Source organism: Pempheris klunzingeri, chromosome 3 (genome assembly GCF_042242105.1).
Source record: "Pempheris klunzingeri isolate RE-2024b chromosome 3, fPemKlu1.hap1, whole genome shotgun sequence".
Lineage (NCBI taxonomy): Eukaryota > Metazoa > Chordata > Actinopteri > Acropomatiformes > Pempheridae > Pempheris > Pempheris klunzingeri.
In genome coordinates this window covers 6636309-6653442 of record NC_092014.1, presented here as the reverse complement: position 1 = coordinate 6653442, position 17134 = coordinate 6636309, and the positions used below count along the sequence as shown (strand labels likewise).

At 41.6% G+C, this 17134-nt stretch overlaps 2 protein-coding genes across 3 annotated transcripts; one reads left to right on the top strand and one right to left on the bottom strand.

Annotated features, from left to right (window-relative positions):
* Window positions 1–4044: 4044 nt before the first annotated feature.
* abcg2b (ATP-binding cassette, sub-family G (WHITE), member 2b) lies at window positions 4045–10036 on the bottom strand. Its single transcript, XM_070827958.1, has 15 exons — window positions 9817–10036; window positions 8849–8908; window positions 8626–8743; window positions 8375–8530; window positions 7736–7893; window positions 7325–7476; window positions 7005–7097; window positions 6430–6581; window positions 6078–6229; window positions 5514–5603; window positions 4936–5060; window positions 4662–4816; window positions 4468–4557; window positions 4294–4346; window positions 4045–4198 (listed from the first exon to the last, which is right to left on the bottom strand). Exons 1-15 carry the CDS (start codon window positions 9966–9968, stop codon window positions 4051–4053), a joined length of 1854 nt encoding a protein of 617 aa, XP_070684059.1. The 5' UTR covers window positions 9969–10036; the 3' UTR covers window positions 4045–4050.
* Window positions 10037–11652: 1616 nt separating this feature from the next.
* Window positions 11653–16138, top strand: hapstr1b (HUWE1 associated protein modifying stress responses b). 2 transcript variants are annotated; one of them, XM_070827964.1, is made up of 4 exons: window positions 11653–12057; window positions 13612–13692; window positions 13862–14137; window positions 14249–16138. In XM_070827964.1, the coding sequence occupies exons 1-4, from the start codon at window positions 11862–11864 to the stop codon at window positions 14485–14487; spliced, it is 792 nt and encodes a 263-aa protein (XP_070684065.1). In that variant the 5' UTR covers window positions 11653–11861; the 3' UTR covers window positions 14488–16138. The 2 variants fall into 2 exon arrangements, with proteins under 2 accessions (XP_070684065.1, XP_070684066.1); XM_070827965.1 differs by having other exon boundaries at window positions 13612–13696; window positions 13866–14137.
* Window positions 16139–17134: the final 996 nt, after the last annotated feature.

Genomic DNA, 17134 nt, shown 5'->3' with positions numbered 1-17134 from the left:
GAACGGGATAACGTGCAACAATCTGAAAATATTATTCATAAACATTTTAACTCACCCTTTTCTTTTACAAACTTACACAATTCTGTTTTTGGATGATAATAATCTGCTAGTCCAGCTCTTCATATAGCATTGATCAGATGATGTAAAGTGCTAGGCTGCTGGTTGTAAGATAGAAAAATCTTTTGCTGTGATGTTACACACTGCAAACGAGCATTCCTCTTCATCCCCCACATGTCCCCTCTCTAGTATTTGCCCCCCCTCCATCTACTCCTCGGCCGAAGTTTGCAAGCTATGAAGTGGAGCTGTATCGCTCTCCAGCTCTGACAACATGCCCATCTTGCCAGACTCGGGTCACCACGCAGGTCACCTACCAAGTTGGGACTTACGCGTGGCTCATGGCTCTTGTGTTTGTGTTGTGCGGGTGAGGAGAGACTCATTCAAACAGCCAAATCTGGTTATGTAATTACCAAGCATCAGACACATTCAACAGGCAAAGACTGATGTATGATTTCTGTCTCACAGGTTGCTGCTTGGATGCTGCCTGATTCCATTTTTTGTGAACTATTTCAAGGATGCCTATCACACTTGTCCTCGCTGTCGACGGGTCCTCCACATACACAGGAAGACGTGCTGTGAATGATCACACACACTCTTAACTACCAACGAGTTAATCTTTTTCATGCACTGTCTCAAATCAGGCAGAATGACTTTAAATACATAGATGTATTTGTCTAAATGTTTAATATAGAACTTGTTAGTTTCACTCAGTTAGGATTTATAGATTTTAAAATTTTTTAATCCTATTTTGTAACAAAATCAAATAAATGTTTTCTGTGGCAATACTTTCATGTTGTTTGTCCTTTAAAAGTCAGATATGGGCAGATTGTGTAAATTTTGCTTCAAACAAATAAAAACTAGCTAGAAAGCTAGTAAGTGTGCCTTTTTAGTTATTTCTTTATTGTTTAAACAACTATATTCAAGGTTGAGAATGAACTTTGGCGCTTAAATTAAACTTGGATTCCATTTATTTTACCATTGCCACAGATGCTGATTCCCACCTCCTGTGAGGATTAAGCCCTCATGTGTACTTACACTGCGTGTAGTAAACGTGCGCTTGCTGATGACACCACAAGATTAGAGGTCTGGGTTTATTTTAGATCTTTGAGCCTAAGAGTAATGAGCATTTGAGATGCTGCAACACCCATCATTACCCTCCTCTGAGCCCATGCACGCCTTTTGAAGCGTGCCATGCCACGCCCCCTGCTGCTCACGTTTAAGTGTCTGTGAGGATTGTCTGTCATTCCAGGGTAGATGAGCACTGGCGGATCCCAGCAGCAACACACCGCTAACCCCTGCATGGCCGAGGATGCATCAGAGTATCTTGCCTCCCTCAGTAAATCCGTTGCCTCCTTATTGCCCTCTTCATTTTTCTTCCATCATTTCAAACATAAAACTGAGCTCCTCTCCTATTTGGTCCTGTGTGTTGCCAAAATGCCATTCATACCACCTGTGTCGATTGCACGCTCTGTGTCAGGACTGACTGGGAAGGAGAGACTTATCAACAACGCTTTATCTACAACTACTGTGGCCAAGTCGGAGGTCCAAAGAAACGACAAAGGTGGCTCAGTGAAGGAGCGACTGGCTTCGAACCTCAAGCAACTGGGGAAGAAGAACCAACCCAGGAGTCTTCTGCCAACCAGCAAAAGAGTGTCAGGAGCCGAGCTGCCTGCAAAGAGAAGGGACAGATTTTTGCCTTCATCACAAACGGACAGCATCCCTGCCTCAAGCTCGGGCGAGTCCCTGTCTAAGACTCAGCAACACAAACTCCCAAGCCAGAGCCCTGTAAAGAGCGAACCAGAGGTGAAGACGAGGGTCAGGCATCAGGAGGAGACCCGCTTCACACTGACTCTCACACCTGAGGCTGTCCTGCTGCTGCAGCGGAGGAACAGTGAGAGATATCAACATTCAGCGTCCAGAAATGCTGGAAGTGGAGGTGGTGTTTCTGGAAGTGCCTCAGATTCCAGACGCAGGAGGGAGAACATCTCTAAAAGGCACCAACCAGCAGCACAGAGATACAGCACTCCAAACAGCAGAGTTGCTGCTAAAAGCAACTTTGATGCCGAACTGGGAGACATCAGCTCAATTGTGAAAATCTCACTTCTGAATGAGCAACATAAGTATGATGATGTGGAATATGAGGAAGAAGAGAATTATGGTGTGGATGAGCGTGTGGTGCTGAAATGTACAGAGTGGCTCCGTGGGTTGGAAAACACATCAGTGATAGTGGGAAACGACCTGAATAAGAGTGCAGGCGGTGTAAAAACTTTCTGAAGGTGAAATGAGTGCCGCTCGATTTGGCGGTGATTTTCCAACCTGAGAATGAAATGCAGTTTCTGTGTTGTGCTTTTTGAAAATTAGCTTAATATTTATCCCTCGATGCTCCATGTTTCTCTTGTGTATGTTTTTTTTAGCTTCATTAACACAACTGTGTGATTCTTCAGGGTGCAGTCCTGTTAAGATATATATCCATTCAGACAGTGTTAATGAAATGTTCCTGCTTTTCTGTTTGATCCATTTTCTTCTCCAAGTCAGATGGGAAGTAAAACCTCCCACCTGAAAGTACTAACAGTACATCTCACCAATATATCATGTTTAAACACTAACATCACAACTTATTGGGTTATTTGAGGTATATTTGAGTTATTGCAGTTAAAATGTCTGCAAAATGCAGTGGAGGGGCAAGGAACCAGATAGAATAAATGAGGTCTCTAACATGCTAATATGTGAAACTACATGTAGGTTCTTTTTGTGATCTGTATATTTGTTACTTTGAGTGTTTGATTTATCAGCTTGCTGGTCAACACGTCCTGTTCAAGGTCTCCTCAGAGAGATGGAAACGTGGGTCATCGCTCTGAACAGCAGCACCCCTACACGCTTCGCTTCCCTTTTGTTTAAATTAGCATGCATGTCAGTAAAGTTAATATAATTTTACATAAAAAACAGGAATACAGATCAAACATTTTTTGTTTGTTCTAATTTTTTTAAAAATCAAGTCACTGTGAACCTCCTCGACTCCAGTGGCCTTTTGTCTGGGTCCTTTTAAACTCATGCTGTACAACATTATTCAAACCCTGAAACAGAATTTTATGTTTGTCCACATATGCTGATTTTGGGGGGCAGGATGTGGGTAAATTGATGCAAAAGACATCCAAAGTAACATTGAGTGTAATGGTGGAGTCCTGGGTTTGAATATTTCACTCGGTGCAAACATCATACAGCTGGTACACAAGATGATACAGAATGTGTATGTATGTGTGTATACTATCAGAGTGGTGGAACATGATTTTTCTATCCACTGTTATGTTTTACAGTATGCATCAAATGAGTTTACATCCATACTTTGTCAATAAATTAATTTTGTCAGTATAATATCTTTGCAAAACTTGGATTTAAGAAACTTGCAATTATGCAGGATTTGGTATTTTAAATACAAATATAGATAATGTGAAATATAATGACAATTCCTCCACTGTTTCTGTAAGGCATTACTTAGAAGGCACTAGCTTAAAGCATTGAAAAATGCATTATTTTTACTTGGAGAATTAAGAAATGTGATTGTCTTGTGAATGACAAGACTCACAGAAAGATATTTAAAGAAAAGATCTACAGAATACTGTAGATTATGTTGCCTCCCTCACTGTAAGTAGCTTTGTAAGGACTTAGACATTGGCATGGTTCTTACTGTACATTCCCTCGTGCACAAACAAGGTGTGCCTAGTAGCAGCTTATCTACCTGGGATTAAAATGGTACAACACGTGTGTTTGTTTATGTAAGAGCCTGAGTGAGTGAGTGAGTGAGTGAGTGAGTGAGTGAGTCCATGTGTAATGTTCAAAGAACATTTTGATCTTAAGCAATGAATTAAATAATTACATATGATACACATGTAAAATAATAACTCTCCACTATTATGGTATGTGTTTAATTTGAGGGCTGTTAAATAAATAAGATAAAGACAGTGCATGATGGATGCATAAACAGATGGACAGACATCATTTCCAGCGGTTGACTCGTCGCAGCTGTATGTAGGCCAGAAACATGCAGACCAATATGATTCCCAGCAGAGCCACCTGATTCTGCCAGAAGCCCCACACAGAGTAGTCGAGGTCCTGGGCTTTCAGGAACAGCTCCCCTGGGATACTGCAGCACAGACAACAGAGGTTCAGTGTGTGTGTGTGAGTGTGTGTGTGTGCAGGTTATTGTATTTCAAGGAGTGACTATGGTACTGCACTCACATGGTGGTGTTAGCGTAGAACAACTGTCCTCTCATCTCGTTTATGAATGCAGCCTGAGAGAGACAAAGAGATCAGGCTGAACAACTTCCTCGCTACAGATAAAGACAGAATAAATTCAACCCCACTGATCTCATTCTCACAACCACACCCTTCTGCTTATTTTCCATTTCTTACATTCAGTCCATATCTGAAGATACTGATCCATTTCAGCCAAGAGAGCCAGGTCAGCATGCCATTGAGATTGACAAGATAACCACCAAAGACCTAAAATGGGTGAATAAATGGGGTCAGAGAGGAGATGGTGCACTTGTGAAAAGTAATGTATATATATATAGCTTCAAAAGAACATATCTGTCTTGGTGTCTCACCATCATGAAAACAAAAGGTAGAGCAATGAGGATGTTAGCCATGGCAAAGGAGGATACACTAGCTGAGACAAGGAAGGCCAGACCGACTCCTGCCAGGCTGACCAGAGACATGGTCAGGGCAAAACACAGGAAAGCCTCGAAGGCAGGCTTCAGCCCTGAAAGGGTTGGAGGGTGGACACATAAAACTGGTAACTGACTACATCAGGGTCTAATCTGCATAACAGAGTATGGTGTGCACTCTTGGTGGGTTTGTTCTGGTTTGTATGAGAATTACCCATCATGTAGTAGGCGATGGCTGAAAACACAAAGATGGGGATAATCCGGTTGGGGACGAGATCTGCAAAGATCTTGGACAGGAAGTAGACGGAAGTGCGATAATATCCACTGGAGTTCTCGTGACTGGAACAAACATGAGCACAGACTGTCAAGAAACATAAAGTTAAAAACATGTGGGTTGTAAAAGGTTGCCAGTATTTATTGGAAATCGATGGAGATAAAAGTAGTGTCAAAGGGCTTGTAATATTCAATATTTTCCGAAATCTCACTAAAACCTAAAACCAACAATAAATTGATTATTCTAATATGTGTGATATAGCTGAGGCCTTTCAGCTTATTCCTCTGTGGCACAAACTGTTCAAAACACATACATGAGACACACTGTTGCACTGGGGGACATCATTACAATAAACATGGACAAACATTATTTTTTACTCAAACCCACATACACTGTCCCGCTACAGTAAAAACTACTGGAAAACTACTTGAAAAACTGGAAACATCTTTGTCGTAATGCACCTTCTGCATAAGTCTGCACTTTAACACGTACACAACCAGCTTTTATCTTCCACTCACACGAAGATCGCCCTCTCATTGATAAAGAGTTCAACAGCAGAGAGATTCCCAAACACCATGTTGATGATGAGGAAGAAGAACGCCCCACTCCTGTCACAGAGGGAGAGATAGAGAGAGAGAGATCTGATTATGAGTTGATTGCATAAAGTCAGAAAACGTCATCCTGCTTTTATCCCCATAAACTAAAATGGCATCATAAAACTTGTTTCCACATCTTGATATCATTACTTCTTATCTCATTTACTATTTCAAACTGAATTCAGCCATCATACCATGGGCCTTTTTTTCTTCTTGTTTTTAGTTTTTGCCATCGACAGGCCAGGTCACTATTATTGCAGTCTGAGCTCACATTTGCTTTGTCACCACATTTTCCTGCCTATGCCTTGCAATAATGTACTATGAAAACCTTGTATTTTCATTATGTAGTTGTAAGTAGTACAGTTGTATTTTGGCCTTGAGGTGGGCTGAGGAAAGGTGACACGTTAGCAATGCAAAGAGTGTGCAGAGAGATAGACTGAGAGAAAACTAAACTGACTGGTATGCTGCAGGCTGTGTGTACTGTACCTGTTCTGCATAGCCTCGGGCAATGTTAAGGGCATCTGGTAGTAAATAAGTCCCACCAGAATTGCAAAAAAGATGTTGAGAGCTAACTGGGCATAAGAGGTCTGAGGGTTCCTCAGGGTGTTCCGCACTGTCCTGCCACACACCACTCGCATCTGTCTCACACACAAATACACACACAGAGAAAAGAGGAAATTGTTTTTTATGATGACATTTATAAACAGGTGCATTCAGCAAGTAGCAAAGGCACTGATATAACAGCTGGCTGGCACAGCCAATAAACCCGGGGACATAACAAGATTCTAACTTATTAAATTATTTAAATTATTTCATATAGTTCATGAATGTAAGCAACCTGATAGAGGAAAGAGGTTGCATAGTCGGCAGCCTTGTCTTGATCTTTGCCACCTTCAGCAATGCTTTGGTTCACATGGTCCAACTCTTCAAGCATATTCTGACACAGCTGGGACTGGCGGTACTTGGTTACCAGTGGATTTTTACCATCTGCTATGGGAAGAGAAAGAGAGGCCATCAAACATCACCATGTTTTAGATAAGGGCAGCATAATAACCTTTTCTTTTCTAAAATATGGTTAAATCTGGTTGAAGGAACAAACTTAATCGATTTTATCAACACAGGTTTGCGCAACAAATGCAACAAATGCAAGTTACAGTATTTTTAAAACAAAGCTAAAAACTCATTATAGCTTTTAGCTATGACTTCCTTGACTTCCCTTTGCAATAATGCACCAATGCCTTCCTTTTATGCTGTTGTATTTTACTTCATTTTATGCATTACATGTATTTTTATGTTTTTAAAATGTTTTATGTTCAGTTTATGTCGGTTGGTGCAGGTGATTTCTTTGTTTGTGTATGACAGGTACTATACAAATAGTAGTAGTAGTAGTATATGTGTGTGTTTTGTGTGTACCAGCAGTAAGTGATTCTAATGTTGATTTTGCTTCTCCGTTTGTGACGTCCATGAAGAAATCAGCAGGGTTGTCGAAGGACTCGATTTGGTAGCCTGTAGAAAAACACACAGATGCACACACACACATTGTATCCACAACACATGCACCATTGTTATAAGTTCCTTTATAAAAACAAATAATATCCTGATATAGTATGTGAGAATTTAAAAAGAACAGTAGATCTATCTACCATCTAGACAACCTGTTCATTGTTAACTCCAAATTAAGGAAGTAGAATACATCTACAAAATTCATAGTAAACACACAAAGACACACATACCAAGGTTTGTAAAGTATTCCAGTGCATGGCCGGCTGCTCCTGCGTACACCACTTCCCCTTTATGCATCAGAGTCAGGTGGTCAAACTGTTTGAAGATGGAGTAGCGTGGCTGGTGGATGGAGAAGATCACAGTCTTACCTCTTCTGGACAGTCTGGACACATAAGGACATTTGTTTGCATCTAAATTGTTACAAACACAAAGACAACTGTAGGTGGTGAAGATGTGGTCTGTTTGAGGAGCACCAGTAATGGCCTGGTCTAACCTACTTAAATGTTAATCAAAGCTTACAGTGAACAGTGCGTTGCCACTGTTTGACCCAGCATCTTCAGCAGCTTTATGTGCTTCAGTTGTCATTCGTACCTTGTGTGTAAGAGTATGTTGTCTAACGTGAGGTTAATTAGTAATTGTACTTATGCAGCAAACCGATGATACAGTTTGCAGTGTTAGAATCCAGTCCGGTGGTCGGTTCATCCAGAAACAGCAGAGAAGGAGAGGTGATGAGCTCCATCCCGATGCTGCACCTCTTCCTTTCACCTCCAGATACGCCACGCAGAAACTCCGTCCCTATCTGCACACAGCACACACACAAAGAAACTTTTCTGATGAGCTAAACAGCAGAAGGTGAAAAATACTCCTATTAATAAAACTGAGGAACTTGGTTTCGCATGTGTACTTTTTGGGCTATACTAATGTCAGTATTTCTACTTTTAAATGCGCCACTTTCGTCCAAAGGTGCAGACTTTACTGTTGAAATACAGAACATCATAATAAAATACAAACATGGAACATTGGACAGCAATGGAACCATTCACAGTTCGTCAGTGAACATGAAAGGAGTAATAGGGTTTTTTCCCATTTGTGCACTTCATTTTTTTTAATCAATTTTTTTCTTTTTTATAAAATACTTTCTTTTATGAACAACTTTCTAACTGAGTAAGATATTAGTAAAGTAGCAGTGTTTCAGATAAGTAAGACGTCACAGTAGTCTCTCTTATACTGCTGTATATTGAGTGATATGCTGCTATCAGCTTGTATATGTTGCCCTGTACCTTAGTGTCTGCACAGTCCGTCAGGCCCAGGTCTTGTATGATTGCATCTACTTTGCTGTTTTTATCAGCGGAGGAGTAATGCTGAGGTTTGAGACGGAGGTTGGCACTGAACAGAAGGTTCTCCCTCACAGTCAGAGTGCCCATCAGGATATCATCCTGGAAGCACATGGGTTATGTAGACACAAACTACTCTGAGGAATCAAAACAGTGATATTGTCAGAGCGTGTGTGTGTACGTTTGTATTTGTGTACCTGAACCACATAGGCAGAGCTGAGTCTGAGTTCAGACGTAACGACTTTGCCATTCACTAAAACTGTGCCTTGTTTCAGTCCAGCTGGGTTTTTTCTGCCTGCGATTACATCCAGGAGTCTGACAGAAAGAGAAAAAATAAAAACAAAGAATCATGTGGCTGGGGTCGTGCACGTGTGTGAGACAACGTCTGTGTGTTTGCATGTAGATGAACATGCTTCTTACGATGTTTTACCGCTTCCAGTGGCGCCCATGATAGCGTTCATCCCCGGCCTCATGATACCACTGCAACAACCAGCCAGAAAAACAAGTCATGTCAATTTAGAATGATAGAAGAATGATTAGAATTAATTCTGTCCAGTTATTGTGATAAAGTGTAACTGTACATATATGCTGTTCAACTGCCAAAGATAAACCTTTAGAATATAAATCAAAAAGGATTACTTGGTGAACTAGATGACACCTGGGAGTATTTTGTTAATAAAACCATTAACTTACTGTTCTAATACTTCTTTATTATTTCACCTAAGTGTTATCATGATGTATGATCTTAAATCTCTGGAAAACGTTGCCTCAAGGCCACCATATACATCAATGTGCATGAATATATGTCATAAAAATGACGTCATTGCTCTAGTTTGACAATAATAAGTATAGAAGCATTAAAAAAGTAGCACTGAAACTGAAATCATCAAATCTGGTGTCTTTTGAATGTCATTCATGCTTTTATTTCTTGATTTAATTCACTGTGTGTTGCTTGAATGGCCTTGGCCAAAAGCTCTGATGATAATACCATGGAAAAATACTCATTTACAATGTAAATGTATTTCCATTGGATTTGACCGCTGCCAGAACATCTTTGACTCTGTTTTCTGGATTTTCTGTTTAGACCTCAGCTTGCCATAGCTTTCAATGAAACAATACACAATGAAACTGACCTTTAAAATGAATGTACAGATAGACAGGTTTGATTAAATGGGCCACAAAAAAACATTTAAACTAAGTAGCTTTGTACATACAGTAGTTGTATAAAAACACGCAATGAAAAGCAGTGAAGAAGCACCAGCTATGTCACATCCCATGGCTCTAGCATGCCATCAGTCACCACCCAGAGCTGCTGGCTAGATGTAATGGCGTGTGCACACACACACACACACACACACACACACTGACAGGTAAGTATCATGTCCTACCTCACATCTTTGAGGATGTATTTTTCAGGACCCCTCTTGCAACACAACCTCATCTCCTGAACACAGTAGTGCAAGTTGCTGAATGTGACATTGGGTCCTCGTTCCTGGAAATACTCCTCAACACCACAAACAGTCTGCTCCCCCTTGGACATCTTGAAAACCAGAAGAGTTACCAGCAGGGAGAACAAAGAGGAGAAGAGTTAGACCTGTACAGTCTGACTGAGAGAGCGATGGAGAGACAGGTGAAAGAGCACGTAATCAGTAAGTGACTGTCATAAAATGATGATTATAAAGTCTGATCTTTGGACTCCCAGAGGTTAGAGAATTATGGCTGTAAAATAGTGTGACATTGAACTTTCCACTCAAATCTGAACAGACTATACTGCTGCTTAAGAGTTTTCCATCCATCCATTGTCAGTACCTGTTTATCTGGACTCAGGGACATAGGGGAGCTGCAAGGTTGCAGCATTAATACAGAGTCTGACATATGCACAGATGGGCCATTTTATGAACCCTGACCAAAACATGATCACTAGTTCTGGTCTGTCTGTCCACCAACATTTTGGAAACTGGCAGCAGGGATTTGCTCTTATTCAGCCACTGGTGCGGTCGGGCTATAATATTTAGCTCACAGTTCAAAAATTGTTCGACAGGGTTGAGGTCAGTCCTGTTCCTCCACACCAAACTGGGAAAATCATTTCTTTATAGGCTTGGTTTTGTTGTGCTGAAACAGGAAAGGGTCCTCACCAAAACCACTGCCACATAATTGGAAGCACATGTGCTGTGGGATCAAGATTTTCTTTAAAGCTACATTATGTAACTTTTGAAAGAAGAAAAAATACATTGTCCCTTCTTAGAAATGAAAAGTTGAAATAACAGCTCAAATCAACCGTATATTTTAATCTATTTAATCATCACAACTTTATATAGATTACTTATTAGTACACTGTCTACATCCTGTTCTCATCTGCTCTTACCAGTTCTCATTATACTGCACAATCTTCTTACCACAGTATCATTTACAGTATCAGTTTCATATTTACTATAATTAATTAGTATAATTAATTAATTCCTGTGTTTTGTATAAGATTCTTTTCTCTTTTACTTGTGTGTTTCTATTTGTTATACATATTGTTTGAGCAATGCAGAAGGGATGCTGAAATTTAACTGTAATTATTGTGCACATGACAAATAAAGACCTTTAATGAGCAGAAAAATATACCCTTGTTCAGGTCTTCGACAGCCTTAATTGGTCTGGTATGACCAGTAACTTATGATGGTCATGTTAGCTGACTTAAGGTAAATATCGGGAGCATAAGTAACATCTCTGAATCCATTTACTCACCTCATGTGACACTGTCACAGTAGGTTTTAGTGTTTAGTATTATTTAGTAATTGCCACTTGGTCTCAGTTGCCACTGTTCAGCAAAAGCAATAATCTTGAATCTAAAGTAAGGTCAGCTAACACAATGAAACAAGCATCAGACTAAGAGTATACAGAAGTAAGAGTACATAATAAGTTTGTACAGTAAACAGAGTATCCTTATACTTTTGACCACACATTTCAGTGACTCACATTTCCATGGTGCGGCTGCCCCCTGCTGTTCATGTTGCTGCACGGTTGGCTAGAGACAATTTCCTGGGTGGGATCATCGTTGTTTTTCTCTGACCTTTTCTCTTCATTGCCACTGTCCAATCAGGCCTCGTGTTTGACACTTAGAACCGCCTACAAATATCGTAGCAGCCAATCGTATTTTAGTATATTGGGGAAGTGGGCGTGGTCAGTTCCAGAAATTCCTAGGTGTTGTCATCGCGTTCTTTAGTTGGTGTGCTTTACACTGGGCGTGTGGGCGGAATTTAAAATGTTCACAATGCGACTCTAACAGCGACTGCTTTTTTTCTTTTTAAACAGATTGTTAGGGTTATGTAACGCACTTTCTCTAGAATACAGAAGAAAGACAGTGAAGTACCTCCGGAGACCAAACAATCCAACATTTCACTCGAAGTCTAGCTTATAGGCTACTAGCTAGCTCCTAACGTTAGCTATGGAGGAGAGGAAGGAGGAGGGAGAAGCGGAGATCCAAGAACACGGCCCCGAACACTGGTTTTCCAAGTGGGAACGGCAGTGTTTAGCTGAGGCCGAACAGGGGGATCCAAACGAAGAGGAGACGGAGCAAAGCCAACAGAAACTGTGGCACCTCTTTCAGAACTCAGCCACCGCAGTAGCACAGCTCTACAAAGGTCTGTACCAACGAAGTTCAAGTTAAGCTAGCTAGCTAGCTAGCTGGCAGGGCTAATGCTAATGAGAGCTTATCCTGCTAGCTAGCGTTATCGCTGGGCGGAGAGAGACACAAAGGGCACTGGCTAGGCTAACATCGTTAGCCATCCGCAAATGTCTCTCACCAACACAAACGGCAGTGTTCGTTTCCGTTGTTGTGTTGGGTGACACTGGAATGTGTGTTCTTTCAAATTGTGTGTTAAATCGATGGTTCTGCGGCTCCCATCCCCATATGGTGACCCCGTTCACTTGCTAGCTGATGGAGGCTAACGTGAACTTGATGCTAACGCTAGCAGCCACAGCCGGTCACCGTGTCAGAATGTGGGACAGCAGGGCTGAATCGGGCTCAGTCTGGCCCGAGCTGTCACACGTCCTCCGCGGATCAACCGACTGATAAGCAGTCGTGCTAAGAGCCACCCCTCCCCCCTAAATCCCGGCTAACTTTGCAGGATGTTTTTCCACATCTTTCAGCTGTTTTATTCTTCCTGTTTGGGCTTAACATGGCCCACGCTAAAATGTTTTTGTTCACCCGTTAACAGTTACCTAGCTCGTCAAAATGGCGATATACAGGGAGGAGTTTGCCGACTGAAAACAACTCGTTTGTTGACGGTCAAACGCTGCGATAGATAATCGGCGCAGTGGTGTGGTAGATTTTGATAATTATCGCCACAAAGACGTTTTATTTCAACACATAATCCAAGGGAGTTTTGCTGATGACTGCATTGTTGTAAATATTCATAACAAAATGGCGAAAGGATTTAAGTTTAAAGATCTTGCTTAAGTGTCTTTCTGTCCCGAGGAATGTCCTGGACAATAATCTTACACTGAAATCCTGTTACTGGGATGTAATTCGTTGCCAGTCAGCCCCTGCTATAGCACACACACACACTAAAAACGGGAAATAAATGTGGCCCCCGTTTAAAATGTCTATATTTAAAATGGTTACATCATGGTTGATTGGATTTGAGCATGAAATAATTCACTGGTAATAAAATAAATGCTCAAGACAGGCTTTTATTGTGTTGTTTACAGCTGCCTTATTTTGAAGTATTGTTGTTCAGCCACTTGTCAAATGCTGTCATTATCCCTCACTTAGTCTAGAAATCCCACTTGGCAAGATTCCTCTGCTTCTAAGCTGCTTCCACTGTATGATCAGACTGTAACACAGCTGTAACATCTCAACATGTAACACCAGTGAATCATTTGTAGAGGGAGCCCTATGGGCAGCCCCCAGATGTAAGGATTTGCAGTCAAGATAAAACCCTGAAAAGATTATTGTATTTTAATTGACATCTTTATTCCATATCAGTACTCTTCATACAGGCCATTGCAATTATTTTTTTTCTCTGGAAGTCTTAAGGTCTCTAAAGGAGTTTGAAATGCTTGCTTCTAAAAATATCACTGCCCATTTTACAGCACATTTCTGACTGAGGAATTTTGAGAAGAGGAACTTTGAATTTGAACTGTGCCATTGTTAAGTATCACAGTCTAATCTGATTTTTGAATTTCATTTTCAGATAGAGTATGTCAGCAGCAAGGCCTCTCTCTCTGGGTGCCCTTCCAGAATGCAGCCACAGCCGTCACTAACCTATACAAAGGCAAGTAATAAGCAACTTTGACCATTACTCATCTTGTGATTCATTGTCTGTTTTTAGTTGCATTTTGTATTGCGTCCAGGACATACCACATGTAAGTGAGATTGGTGCAGTTGACCTTTGATTGTGGTCTCCAGATTTATTAAGAACATTTGTCATTATGTGTCACCAGAGAGTATTGAGGCCCGTCAACGGAGTTATGACCTGGGCATCCACTTAGGCCACCAGCGCAGGAACAAGGATGTGATTGCATGGGTTAAGAAACGCAGAAGAACTATCAGACGTGAGGACCTCATCAGCTTCCTGTGTGGCAAAGTTCCACCTCCTCGGACAGCTCGCGCCCCGCCCAGAGTTGCAATGGTGTCTGCAAGCCGGCCATCAGCCCCAGAGACGGGCAGCTCTGTGGAGACCGACCTGCAGCCTTTCAGAGAAGCCATAGCACTGCACGGTAGGTTAAGATGTCATGCCCAGCAAGAAGCATTATAAAAATGAGACATGGAGTAGAGTTCATAGAGTTTGCCTTGGCGTCATATTGTTTTGTTTTTTTTTTACTTTCCAGGCCTTAGCGGTGCCATGGCAAGCATTTCTGTGCGTTCTGGGCCTCCTGGTTCCCCAACTCACCCTGCCCAGCCGCTCAGCCGCCGTAGGAATGGTCTCCATGATGTGGACCTCAACACCTTCATCGCTGAGGAGATGGCGCTCCATTTGGATTCCACAGCCAATCGTAAACGAGGCCCTGCCCCCTGTAGTGATGTCATCACAGACTCACCTACTCATAAACGTAACAGGATGCTCTGAACTTTTCCTACGCCACTAATCCCTCCTCTGTCCTCTCCTTGGTGGCCGACTGGACAGCCAATGAGGACTAATGCCTTGGCCAACCATTGAAATCTTCCTCCATTTCATCTTAGTTGCAATGCTACAAATAAAGGAACTAAACTATTACCTACCGCATATTTTTCCCCCCTCTTAATTTTTCTTTCACCCCCCTCTGTTGTCTCACACATCCTCTCCATAGTAGTGTTCTGTGCTTTTTCAGATTTTTTTCTCTCCTGTTCACGTTTGTTTGCCCACAGTAGATCTGATACCGAAGCAAGCACACATCACACTTGAATTCCTTAAATTGCAGAATGTTGCGTTTAGACATTGTTTATTTGGCCGGGCTCCTTTGTGCTTCACATCCAATAATCAGATGAACCGGGCTGTTGTCTACTGTTTGCAGCTCTCCTCCCCTCATTCCTCAAGCGTACTTCCTCCTCCTCCCCCTCCTCTTCCTCCTCTGCGGAGTGGTGGCCAAACAAGACTGGACTGAAACCTGGACTCATCGGGAGGCTGAACCACCTCCCCGCTGTGTGGCTCAACTCAAAGCTCTTGTCTGCGTGTGTATCTCATTCTGCTGCTGCTCTGTGTGTTTGCGTATCTGACAGCAGAACTGCCACTTACTGTGTTGTACTTGTCTTTGCCTTTGAGAAAGCTGCTACAGTATCTCTGGTTGTTGTGCAACAGTGAGTGTGGGGGTGTGTGCGTGTGTGTGAGAGAGTGACTGACTGAGTGTTTGTGTGTGTGTGTGTGTGTGTGTGTGTGTGTGCGCGTGCTGGTGGATGCAGGGTTCTGGTAAATCCAGCACCCACTACCGATTTTTGTTTTACTTAAATTCATCCTATTTTGTTTTCTTTAGTTGCTCCTCGCAGCCCAAGTCAGGGTTTTATCACAAAGCAGGTCAGTCCAGTGTACGCAGATAATGGTGACTATCATTACAGGCAGAGTTTGCCAACACTTTTAGTAGGGAGGTGACAAGAGATGGAGATGCAAGATGCATTTTCAAAACAAAAAAAAAGTCAGCCCCTAAGTTCCCTTGTCCAGCGTTCTTATTAACAATTTTCTAATCACACTGTTACTCATAGGTCGTCTTGTCATTTTTACAAATACTCAAAATATACATTGTTTTCCTATCAGCATCAAAATGCATTTGACTGAATACTGGTTGTTGCGTTTTTGCATTATGAGCACTAACAGTGTTTCAAAGCTTGCATTTTTGCCTACTTTATGTTTGCTTTTGGCCCGATGATGAGAACTTAAAGTGGTGCGTTGTCATCGCTGTGTCTCTTGTACTTGAAGATAGAGTTACAACCCTGTACAATCACAGTTGTGATTTCAGCTTTAAACCTAGAAAATGACAGGGGACAGCTGCCTGCGAACTTGTAGGGGAAGATGGCTGTGATATTTTTATTTTGTTTAGCCAACTCATGCACTGTTGAGCCTGATGGTTCAGCAAGGCTTGGGACACTTGTTTTTGCTAATTCCACACACTGCTTTGTGATACAATCTTGTGTAATGTGTGTAAATAACATGTAGGTGCTGTTATATGTGGTACATATTGTAAAAAGAAGTGCAAATCCAATGGGATGTCCATGTACAATTCTGACATTAAAGAAAATACAAGCGTTTATCTAAGCTGTCTTTGATTTCCTACCAGTTGGATTCACTGTTTTTTTTTCTGGCTCCCTGCATGACCAGCTTGATGAGGTCTTACTTCAGTGCAGGATAATCTTTACTCTCAGAAGTGATATTTCTATGAATTGCCTCGCTCCAGCCTCAAGAAAAGGTGCAATGAAGTGGAAAAACCTGAGAGTTTCAGCTATTATCTATCGCAGTGCCTGCTCGGATAACAAATGCCTTGTTCTCACTTCCTTAACCATCCCTCTTTCCTTTTCAAAGAGCTTGATATTCAGTTACTCTGTCATCAGTCGCCGAGGGCAGGGGAACAAAGGATCCATCGAAAGGAGAACCTAGAGGTCGTATATCTCCGCTTGTTATTTTAACTGCTCTATAGTGGAGATCTGGAAAAGCAGGTTGTCAGCAAATTTCAAACAAATTGTTCAGTTCAACCTCACCAACACATGGGGGAGACACAGACTACTTTGCTCTACTTCCTCTTTTCCCTCTCAGCTGCTAAACACATTGACAGAAACCTGAAACGCCTCGTTAATAGACGGGTAACAAAATACTGAATGTGCAAACCAGTGATGCTCTGTGTTTTTTTTGCCAACATGATAACTATGTACTCAACAAATGTTATTATGATTTGCCTTTTTCCATGTATAAATTGATTACATGGCATCTATCTACACTTCCAAAGACTCACACATACACACATACAGGCGTTTGATGAAATCATAGTAGAAAAAAAAAGTCACAAGTCAGACGGTGAAATACAACCAATTACGACAAATTGGGGACACTCAGACAAAAAACCATAATGACAGAATTATTCAAATTGCAGCATTTCAGGTGTCATGCGAGGTGCTTCAGTGCATTAGTGTGCAGTTGTAGTCGTACTGATGAGTAATAAGGAGTAGTTATGTACTTCACCAAGGCAGTGACATCTTTGAACACAATGTGATTAGCACAGACCTGGAGTGACATGGATATCACACAGTTTTTG